Source organism: Crocodylus siamensis, chromosome 2 (genome assembly GCF_052110815.1).
Source record: "Crocodylus siamensis isolate JL-2025a chromosome 2, ASM5211081v1, whole genome shotgun sequence".
NCBI lineage: Eukaryota > Metazoa > Chordata > Crocodylia > Crocodylidae > Crocodylus > Crocodylus siamensis.
In genome coordinates, this window is record NC_143396.1 from 155,311,037 (window position 1) to 155,322,766 (window position 11,730).

At 45.7% G+C, this 11,730-nt stretch overlaps 1 protein-coding gene across 1 annotated transcript in view; it reads left to right on the forward strand.

Moving 5' to 3' along the window:
• Positions 1 to 11,413, forward strand: part of C2H4orf17 (chromosome 2 C4orf17 homolog) — a 79,244-nt gene extending 67,831 nt beyond the window's left edge. The window contains exons 7-9 of the mRNA XM_090031854.1: positions 4,671 to 4,842; positions 6,295 to 6,338; positions 9,509 to 11,413. Of these exons, the coding sequence (XP_089887980.1) occupies positions 4,671 to 4,842; positions 6,295 to 6,338; positions 9,509 to 9,723 (431 nt within the window). The 3' untranslated portion in view covers positions 9,724 to 11,413. The remainder of the gene's footprint in view (positions 1 to 4,670; positions 4,843 to 6,294; positions 6,339 to 9,508) is intronic.
• The last annotated feature ends 317 nt before the right edge of the window (positions 11,414 to 11,730 follow it).

Sequence of the window (11,730 nt, forward strand, 5' to 3'; positions counted from 1 at the left end):
CCTGTGTAAGACTCTGATCATACGTGTGGCTCTTCTTTGGACTCTCTCAAGCTTGTCCATGTCCCTGTTAAAGTGTGGTGCCCAGAACTGGATGCAGTACTCCAGCTGCAGTCTCACCAGTGCTGAGTAGAGAGGAAGAATCACCTCCTTGGCTTTGCTGGAGATGCATCGATTGATGCATGCCAGAGTATTATTTGCCTACTGGCTACAGCATTGCACTGCCAGCTCATATTCATACTGTGGTCTATTATTACCCCCAGGTCCCTTTCATTCATGGTGCTAGTCAGTTTGGTGCCACCAAGCCTGTAGGTGTGTTGAGAGTTGCTCATCCTGAGGTGGAGCACTTTACATTTCTCAACGTTGAACTTCATCAGGTTTTGATCTGCCCAACTTGCTAGCCTGTCTAGGTCTGCCTGTAACTGTAGTCTATCTTCAAGCATGACCATGCTTTCCCATAACTTGGTGTCATCTGCGAACTTGGCCAGTGAGCTCTTCTCCCCCACATCCAAATCATTAATAAAGATGTTGAAAAGTACTGGACCAGCACTGACCCCTGCAGGACACCGCTGCCCACTTCTCACCAGGATGACACAGATCCATTCACTACGACTCTCTGGGTCCTATCCTGCAGCCAGTTTCTCACCCACCTCACTGTCTCAGAGTTAAGCCCACAATCCTCCATTTTCTTGTCACAAGGACATTGTGGGATACTAAATCAAAGGCCTTTTGGAAATCTAGGTATACAATGTCAACCTGCTCTGTCATGTCCAGGTGGTAAGTTACCTGGTCATAGAAGGAGATGAAGTTGGTAAGGCAAGACCTGCCCATGTGAAGCCATGCTGGCTGTCATTCAGAATCTTACCTTCTGCAAGCTTATCGCAGATAGACTCCTTGATGAACTTTCTAGGATTTTCCCTAGGATGGAAGTTAGGGATTGGCCTATAGTTACCCAGGTCCTCCCTCCTGCCCTTCTTGTGGATGGGCACAACCTTGGCCCTCTTCCAGTCCTCAGGGACTTCTCCAGAGCACCACGAGTTGTGGAAGAGTTTTGCCAGGGGTTCCGCAGTGACTTTGGCCAGCTCCTTCAGCACTCTCGGATGAAGATCATCTGGTCCTGCTGACTTGTATATGTCTAATTTTATTAATTGGCCATACACCAATTCTATGGCCATAGTAGGAAGGCGACTATTCCTACTGTGCTCAACTTCTACTCTACCTGGCATGAAAGACCAAAGTGAAGTAGTAATTCAGGAGTTCAGCTCTCCTGGGTGACAGTAACCAGCTCTCCTGAGTTGTTGAGCAAGGGCTCTACACTCCCATTTGTTTTTCTCCTGGTCTCTATGTACCTAAAAAGGACTTCTTGTTGTCCTTGATTCCCGTTGCTAATCTAAATTCAGTCATAGCTTTAGCCTTTCTTACCTGTTCCCTGCAAATGAGGGCCATCGTGGAATAGTTCTCCTTAGGGCCTGCCCCGAGCTTCCATTGTTTATAAGCGTCCTTCTTCTTTCTTAAGAGGACTGTGATTTGCCTGTTTAGCCAGGAGGGCTTCCCAGCCCTTCTGTTACCTTTTCTCCAGTTGCTTCTCCTGGCTGTGTACCTCTAGGCACATAAAATAAAATAAAATAAAATTACGAGGACAAATAGTTGACTTGTATTTCCACCAATGAACTGAAAAACAAAGCTTTCTGCAGTCTATTCCTCATTCAGAAATGGACAGGGGACAAGGTGTTAAAAACAGGATGGTCCAGTATAAAACAGGACCAATGACCACCTTAATTAAGATATATGCCATTAATATCAAATGGCAGACTGACTGCATTCATAACCTGGCCATCCCAAGCATGTGCCAATATTCTACAACACAGAATTTGTATTTAGCATATGCTTTATCTATTGACCAGTATCATCATTGCTTCACTTCATGCAAATAAAAGCACTACATAAATGGACAGGCCCTTGGCAAGCCTACTGATGGAGAAACTTATAAAAAAAGAAGAAAGTTTAATTAGCCTCACTGGGGAGTAATTTACATTTCCAGGTCTTCTTGAAGGCCAAAACTGAGATGCATAGTACCTCCAGATAAACTACTACCACTCTATAAATGACTGTATCTTTCAGGTCCATCCTCATTTTAAAAAAATTAATCAACCCCAATATTATAGTTTCATAGTTAGTAGGGTCGGAAGGGACCTGAGCAGATCGTCAAGTCCAATGCCCTGCCATGGCAGGAAAGAGTACTGGGGTCAAACGACCCCAGCAAGGTGATTATCTAGCCTTGTCTTAAAGACCCCCAGGGTAGGAGCCAGCACCACTTCTCTTGGAAGTTGGTTCCAGATCCTAGCTGTCCTGACAGTAAAGTAGCGCCTCCTGAAGTTTAGTGTGAACCTATCCTCTGCCAGCTTATGACTGTTATTCCTGGTCACTCCTGGCAGTGCTCGGAGGAACAGGGAACTCCCCCAAAGCCTGCTGGTCCCCTCTGACTAGTTTGTAACAGGCCACTAGATCCCCCCTCAGCCTTCTCTTGTGGAGGCTGAACAGGTTCAGGTTCCGTAGCCTCTCCTCATAGGGCCTGCCCTGCTGCCCCCTGATCATGCGAGTGGCCCTCCTCTGGATCCTCTCCATGCTGTCCACATCCCTCCTGAAGTGCGGCGCCCAGAGCTGGATGCAGTACTCCAACTGCGGCCTGACCAGTGCTGCATAGAGGATCACCTCCTTGGACCTGCTTGAGATGCATCTGTAGATGCATGACAAGGTGTGGTTGGCCTTCCTGACTGCATCTCCACACTGCCGGCCCATGTTCATCTTGGCATCGACGGTAACTCCAAGATCCTTTTCTGCCTCTGCACTGATGAGAAGGGAGTTCCCCAGCCTGTAGGTATGGTGCTGGTTCTTCCTCCCCAAGTGCATCACCTTGCACTTGTCAGTGTTGAATCCCATCCTCTTCTCATCCGCCCACCCCTGTAACCTGTCTAGGTCCAATTGTAGCCTATTCCTCCCTTCCAACGTACCCACATCCCCCGTCATCTTAGTGTCATCAGCAAATTTGAACAGGGTGCTTTTTACCCCCTCGTTCAAGTCACTGATGAAGATGTTGAACAGTATGGGCCCAAGGACCGAGCCCTGTGGAACCCCACTGCCCACATCCCTCCAGGTCGAAAATGACCCAGCCAGTACCACTCTCTGGGTGTGGCCCTCCAGCCAGTTGGCGACCCATTTGACTGTGTAGGTGTCAACACCACAGTCCCGCAGATTTTAATGAGAACAGGGTGAGAGACAGTGTTGAAGGCCTTCCGAAAGTCCAGAAAGACTATGTCCACTGCTACCCCTGCATCTAAGAATTTGGTGACCTGGTCATAGAAGGCCACCAGGTTGGTCTGATCTTTTCATTAATTAAAATAAATCTACTGGTCATCCAAAAATAAAACATATTTATGGAAATCTCAACTGCAATTAGATATTTTCTCATTGATATCTTTTATATATATCTTGACTTCAAAAAAGCCTTCGATCTATCCCATTATCACCTCTTGGTGAAACTGGCCAGTTGTGGCCTTGGATCCACCATGATCCGCTGGCTGGGAACCTGGCTCTGTGGTCAGACCCAGAGGGTAGTAATTGATGGAAGTCAATCGTCATGGTGCCCGGTGACCAGTGGGGTCCCCCAAGGTTCTGTCCTTGGACCCATACTGTTCAACATCTTCATTAATGATCTGGACATTGGAGTCAGAAACAGACTGGGCAAGTTCACCAATGACACCAAACTTTGGGGCAAAGCATCCACGCCAGAAGACAGGCAGGTGATCCAGGTTGACCTCGACAGGCTCAGCAAGTGGGCGGACGAGAACCTGATGGTGTTTAACACTGAAAAATGCAAGGTTCTCCACCTTGGGAGGAAAAACCTGCAGCTCCCTTATAGGCTTGGCAGTGCTACACTGGCTAGCACTACAGAATAAAGAGACTTGGGGGTCATCATTGACCAGAAGATGAACATGAGCCTGCAGTGCAACCAAAACGCAGGCTTGCATCCATAGATGCTTCTCAAGCAAATCCTGGGACTACATTCTCCCCTTGTACTCGGCCTTGGTGAGGCCGCAGCTGGAGTACTGAGTCTAGTTTTGGGCTCCACAATTCAAAAAGGATGTGGAGAAGCTTGAGAGAGACCAGAGAAGAGCCAAGCGCACGATCAGAGGTCAGGAAAACAGACCTTACGATGACAGGTTGAGAGATATGGGGCTCCTTAGCCTGGAAAAGCGCAGGCTCGGGGGTGACCACCAGTTTGTTCACCAGAGCGCCCCAAGGGATGATGAGATTGAACGGCTATAAACTACTGTAAGACCCTTTCAGGCTGGACATAAGGAAGAATTTCTTTACTGTTCGTGCCCCCAAGGTCTGCCATCAGTGGTGGTTCAAGCACCCACTTTGAACGCCTTCAAGACACATTTGGATGCTTATCTTGCTGGGATCCTATGATCCCTGTTGACCTCCTGCCCCTGGGGCAGGGGGCTGGACTCGATGATCTTCTGAGGTCCCTTCCAGCCCTAATGTCTATAAAATCTAAGAAATATACAGTTTTTTTGGGGGAAACAGTGAAAGGCTTCACTGATTTCAGTTTTTTAAAGTAACATATTTCAAATGTCCTGCCTTGCCCCTACCCACCTTTGCTGCTTCAGAGAAGGAGATTGTTTCAAATTTGGTTCGCTCAGAAATTACTCCCAGAGGCTTGCTGAGCTACCAGCAACATGCGCTAAATACAGATGCAGAGGAAAACTTGACTTCCCCTGACACAGTGAAAGCTCCTGCTATCAACCAGACAGAACCAAAGGAAGGAGTTAGCCAACTCAGGTAAAATATATTTCTTTGGGTTTAGCTTATTTCTATGTGTAACAACAAAGGTCAACTGCTCAAGTTCATTTTTAATGAGAAACTCAATTTTGAAAGTGCAGCATTTTTTTTGGAGAGGTTGGGGCATTAGATGCATAAGTAAGGTTTGTGAACTTGAACTGGAAATTTTGTTAGAACCATCTGGCTCTCTTTCTCTTAAATTTGGGCACTTCTTCTACCCACAGCAGAAATCTTGCCAACAGCTGCCACTCCAGCAATTCCATGTTTCTAAACTAGGGTGACCGCACCTCCTGATTCTCAAAATGGGTCAATCTGAAAAGTATTGAGGGGAGAGGAGAGGGAGGAGGCAGGACATGACACACAGGACAGTGGGGGAGGGACAGTAGAGCTGTGGGATGCTGGAAGACCATCAATTCCCTATCACATCCACCTAGCTAAAGAGGGCCACTGAATTAAGTGGTGATATTTTGAAGTTTTCCAACTGGAAAGCTTCTGAAAACAGAACAAAGAACATTCATTTGAACAAACCAGTAGGATGCAGGGGCAAGTGTCTAAAACAGACTGTCCTGGCAAACTTAAGACTTACAGGCATCCTATTCTAATGCCAACTAAAAACAAAAGCCATAGTCCTGTAAAGATATATGTGTTTAACTTTTCCAAATGACATCTGTCTAGTAGTGACTTCAGCTAGGTTACAAGTGCATAAACATTGGCCTAAAAAGGTAAAGAAAAAAAAATTAGAACATGGGATAATCCTAACATTTTGAGAAGGTCCCAAAGGTAATAGAGTTTTAATTAATTTTTATTCTGTACAAACTAAGATGGAAAATAAACAGAAGTAGAGAGCTTTTAATCGGTTATCAGGCAAATCCGGAAAACATATTTGAAACTGTACTTCCTTCTTTTACTTCATAACAAGATTAAAGTGATTTATGTATTGAACAAGGTAACTGGACCATTCTTTTTCTAGATCGTGGAAGTCACATTTCCCCCAAAAGTCCACAGGAACAAATAACACATGGAGGAAGAGACAGACCTGTTACTACTACACGTATTCAGTCATTAATAGACTGTATACATCTTTTGCTGCAAGAGTGCCATAGATCCAGGAAATAGCTGTTTGTATTCTACAATTATCATTCTTTAAAATAATTCACTAACTCAGGCCATTTTTTTGGAGACAGGAAATTCACACCAAGTGAGAAGAAGTTAGAAAACCATAGGAATCCAGAAAAAGTCAATAAACGTTCCAGGTTTAAAAGAGTCAGTTTTGTGATCACCTGGAGTTTGCATTGGAAATGCTGCTAACTATAAATGATTCCACTCCTTGGTTCAAATGTAATTACAGCTAGCACAGGCACCAAAAACCATTTAAAGGTTGTGTATAGGGAATATACAGTATACCAAATGGTGTGGTTTTATGGATTTACACACTCTCCCTTTTCTATTCAGGCCTTCAAGTAAAGCATCAGAAGCGAGCAGAGGAATGGAACAAGGTATGTGATGAAAATTCCAAATTCTAAGACACTGTGCAGGTAGGAGGGGCCTAATTCATTTCATGCAGCAATGCGGAAGCATTACACTTTGAAGGGCCTTGGAATTTGTTGGTCATTTAGGGCATTTTTACATGTGCTCTGGGGGTTGTGGTGGGGGAGGTGCTTTAATTAGAGAGGCTCCAAGAGCCACCCTAATTAAAGTGCCAGCAGCATCTAGTGTATCAGTGTCCATGTGCTTCAAAATGGCAATGAGGGTGCTTTTAATCAAATGAGCTTTAGTTAAAGCTCTCCATCACCATTTTTAAGTGTGGGGACACTGATACACAAGATGCATAGGCTGCTGGAGCGTGCTAATTAGCACACTAGCAGACTGGATTAATTGCATGTCTACAGGCACCTTTACTATTTATTTCCATATCAGCATCAAGACAATGCAATAGAAATATAAGAAAATACCAATGTACCTTCTTAAATGGTGGAGCCTAGAACTGCACATAATACTCTAGCGGAGGCATAATCAGTCTGAGTAGTGATATTATCACATCCTGTGTCTTACGTAGTATACTCCTAAGGCAGTCCAAAATGGAGTTTGCTGCTTTGTGTTTTTGGGGTTTTTTTACACTGCCTCACATTGCTGGCTCTCAGTGAATTTGTGATGCACCAAAAGCTCCTTCTCACCAACACTACTGCCGAGCCAATTACCTCCCATTCTGTTTGTGCATTTGTTTTTTCTTCCTTATGTGAGGCGCCCTACATTTTTCTTTGTTGGATTTCATTATGTTGTTTAATGCCCAAATTGCTAATCTGTTAAAATACTTCTGAAGTCTAATCCTATCCTCCAAAGCATTACAACCCCTCCCAGCCTGGTCATTTGTAGCCTTAATGAGGAGGGCTCTTTTATTCCAGCATCCAAATCACATGGTGAACACTAGACCCAGAACACACCCCTGTGGAGCCCTATTTGAAACCTCTTACCATTCTGACATTGATCCATTTAAAGCTCTTCTCTGAATACTGCTTGCAGTTATTCAGTCAGTTACATAGTAACTACCTAATAAGTAATTTCTTTAGTTTACCTGTAAGAATGCTACACAGCTCTATAGCAAAAGTCTTTTTAATGTTGAAGTATACCAATTCCACTGCATTCTCTTCATCCCTGTCAAAGAATGACTCAAAGCATGATACATTATTAACAAACTTATGATGGCTACTAGTGATCATCAGGGATCTGGGTTTTCCATTTTTCACGGAAAAATAAAGATTTTCCCCTTTGAAGTAGGAAAGTGTGGGTTTTTTGTTTTGCAAACAGCACTCTGCAAGCTGGCAGAAGTTCAGCCTGCAAGAACTACTTGCAAAAGGGCAGGAAACCCCAAGCCCTGACCAGAGGGGACGGGGGCAAGGCCTGAGAGTTTGAGTCAGCCAGGACTAGCTTAGACTTGCATTTCCTCTTGCAGCCCCTGGGCTAAGTAGGGCTTTTGAGGGCTGGGCCCTGCCAATGGGGGGCAGCTGGGAGGGACAGGGGGGGGAGGGCTGTGGGTGAGGTGAGGGTCTTGCTGCCAGGGGGGCTGAGGCCTGCAAGGGGAGCTGGCAGGGTATGCAGGGGGCAGGGAAGGGTAGGGATGTGTGGGTGGCAGTCACTTTGTCCTGTGCTGCAGGCCAAGGCTGGGGCAGGTGCAGACTGCCTTCTACCACTGTGGCTCATCTCAGTTGGGCTTGGGCTTGGGCTGGGACTGGAAGCATTGCCCAGCTGGGGCAGTCATGGCAGCACCTCAGTGCAGGAGAGGAGGAGGAAGCACACACCAGGCTAGCTACCCTTGGGGCAGGGTGGGGGGCTGAGGCTGAGGCCAGTGCCCAGCAAGGGCAGTGCCTGGGGCAGGGGCAAGGGCACGAGGGGGGCAAGCATTGCCTACCTGCTATGCCGGTGGCCACTGCCCCGCTGCCACACCACATCCTGTTGGCCTGCCTTTGCGGCAGCTGCTGGGAGCTCTGCTGGATGTGGAAGCAGGGTCTACGTGTGTGTGATGGGCCCGGAGGGGCATGCATAAGAGAGAGTGGCTGGAGGGACACTCAGTAGAAGTGGCCTCCAGAACTAGGCCTGGGCCACCCCAACGTGCTAAAGCAGCCTGTGCAGGGTGAGACTCCAGCCTAGGCCAGAAGGGAAGGGGCTTGCCCGGCCTCATCCCTGAGCCCCAGTCAAGGATTTCCCTGGAGGGCATGGGGATCAATGGGGCCTGGGCATATGTGTGAGGAACAGAACAGGAGGGGCTGGCACTGTTCAGAGCCACAAAGCAGCAGGAAGGACGGCCGCAACTGGATCTGTGGCCTGATGCGGGGGGGAGAGAACTGCTGCTGGGAGGGAGCACGTGTGGGGCAGGCAGGGCTGGGGGGCTGTGGGTTGGGAGAGAGGGCAATGGCATGGGCAGGGCACCAGCATGTAAGTGATGCTCATTGCCATAAAGCAGCTGTGGGAATAGCCTCAGCTAGACTCGCGTCCTGGTGAGCAAAGTGGGCAGGGGGAGCTCTGATTTTCTGATAAAAAAACCAAAACCAAAATCAAAATATACAGGTATTTAGAATGTATTTTATTATAAAGATTGAGGCACTGGTAGGCTTCCAACTTGCTTTAAAATTGTAAACATATCAATAAGACATTGCATTCATTTGTTATCTATATATAGAGTGGCCTTTCATTTTAATCATGGAAAAATGCAGATTTGGGGGGTTTAATCAGAGAATTTGGGGTTTTTAAAGAGAAACTAGGGTCCCTGGTGATCACCCCCTCCTTCCAGGGGAGGGGGTGTCCAGTCTGCAATTTCCTAAGTCCTCTATTTCGCCATTTTTACAGATGGACACTTGGTTAACTTTTCTCCAGTCCTCTGAGATTATTATTTAATAATAAATGCATGAATAATTCATTAATTAATGACCTTGAGATATGGGTGAGAGTCTATACATAAAAGGGATGTCAAAGTAAATGAGGGACATTTTGTAGTACAACCATTTTCTATTGTGACTGCGTTATCAGGTCATATTTGCTTAATGGATAGAGACTGCATGCTGCTTTATTTTCAGAACAATCCCAAGAACCCACACGCAAAACCAAATGTACAATGAAAACAAAGCCCAAACTTAATGACACATACAGCTTTCATGTTCAAAATCTCTTTCAGAAAGGGATCAAGAGGTCCATCTGTTCACGAGGCAAAGAAATACAAGCCCCGCCTGTGAAAATTTACGTCCAAGGAAGCCTGCCAACAGGACAAGAACTGAAATGAGCCGCAGTCCTGCCGCAGCACTTCAGAGGCCCCACCTATGCTACACCAGGACACCGCTTAGTCAGAGAGGCTCTCTCTCCAGAGAAGAAATCCCCCGTCAAAGCCAATGAAACAGTGCAATCACTCTCATCCATTTATAAAACCACACACACTATTGGCAGTGATAGCGATTGAAAATACTTAGTCTGGCAGTACCTTTTTAAAAATGAACTTGTATTCATTATATTTAGTCCCTGTTTATTTAATCAAATATGTAGCAGAAGCACATATATAAAGCAGGAAATCTGAACAAGACTCAGGCAAAAAAAAGATGGGCAGCTGACCTGCCCTTTAAAAAAAATATGCATGCATATGTGAGTTTGGGCACAGGAATTGAAATTAAGGCCCATAGGGCTTGTCCAGTGAGCATGCTCATGTGATGCCTCAAAGCTGTTTGAGGCATGGCAAACCACGTGAGGCACACGTGCACCCATTCACTGTACTCCAAATTTGCAGCACAGCACCAAAATTTGACACTGGGTGATCTGTGTCAAGAAAATGTCACTAAGAAAAGTGATGTGGCACACATGGCAGCGGCATGTGCCACCAGAACTGGAGCCTGGCCAACCAGAGCCACATTCTGGCTGCCAGCTGGGTTCCAAGTGGCTGGATCAGTGCCACTGCTGCCCCAAGAGGCTCCTAGGACCCCAGGTAAGGCTGCTAGGGCCAGCACAGGTGCTGGCTTTAGCTTCCCCTACCCCACCCAGGGCAATTAGCTGTGTGCCAGAGCATGCATACAGGGGCATGCTCTGGGACTAAAAGCAATGGCACAAATACGTGCCACTGCTTTGTACCATGGGAAATATCTGTCCCTGCATATTTGTCTGGAGATGCCCTAGAATACTAGTATTTGGATGTGCCAAATAATCATGCATGATAGGTATATGAGAGAACACTTTTTTGCAGGGTACAATGAAGGCACCAGGTTTTGAAAAACCGATCTGAGTTTTCAAGCCTGTATCACTAGCAAAACTGTAGGCAGAACATCCTCTCTGCAAAGAGCAAGCCAACACCTACTTTAGTTTCTCTTAGCAGCAGAGAAACAACAAGTTTTTAGCATCTTATGTTAGAGATGGGAACCTATGGCCCATGGGCTGAGACATTGGATCCAGCCTATGGAGTTGGGGTTTTAGTGGTATTGGGCTTTGTTCATATGGCACTGCACCACAGCTGGATGATAGGGTGTTTCGCCCACGGCCAGCGGGTGGAGAGAAGTGATAATGGCAGCCACCAGGTACTAGCAGCACCTTGTCTGGGCCACAAGCTGGGGAACATTGTGGCTTCCCCTAGGACAGTGGTCAGAAAAAGCACCAAATAAATATCATAGAAATTACAGCAAGCAAAGATGATCAAATACTGGAATCATTTACTTGAAGTCCACCTTCTCCCACACTTCTAGGTGAGCTTAGTCCTTCTGCTCTGAGCTTAGCAAAAACAAAGTTCAGCGTTACCTCCAATATTGTCCAACTGCTTTTTTAACTATCTTGAGTTTGCAGTTTCATAATCAAGCTTCTTATAGCTCATTAAGAACCAAGCAGCAACCTCAATTTTACATTCCTCTGCTAATGTCAAGAACTGGTAAATGACCGAAAGATCTGGTTCTTGACCTGTTGTCATAAGACCACCAGAGGTTAATTCTTTAGACGGGGGCACCACGCTGATCATCTGGTGCTATTATTCCCTCTCCTTCACATCTGCCAAGTCATACTAAAGAGGTAGACTATAATTTAATATCAGTATGACTTTTCTGTGTATGCACCTACGATGGTTGCCCCAGAAGAGAAAGCAGGTGGCACTAATGGGAAAGAAATGGCCCATGTAACTTAAGAATAAGTGCAATACACACGTTGAAAAAGTTTGAAATCCCTTTTTGTGTTGCTTATTTTTCACTGATTGATTTGAAGAAAAACATTTGTAAGCCCAATCTATTTAGAGTCATTATTAAAAATAAGTTAGCAGCAATATCAATATCTTTATTAAAATAAGAAAACATTTCCTCTGTCAGACTTATCATCACAATAGTTTAGAAGGGATAAAGCAGAGCAGAAAGTGAGTTAGTTTACAAGGATAAGCAACAA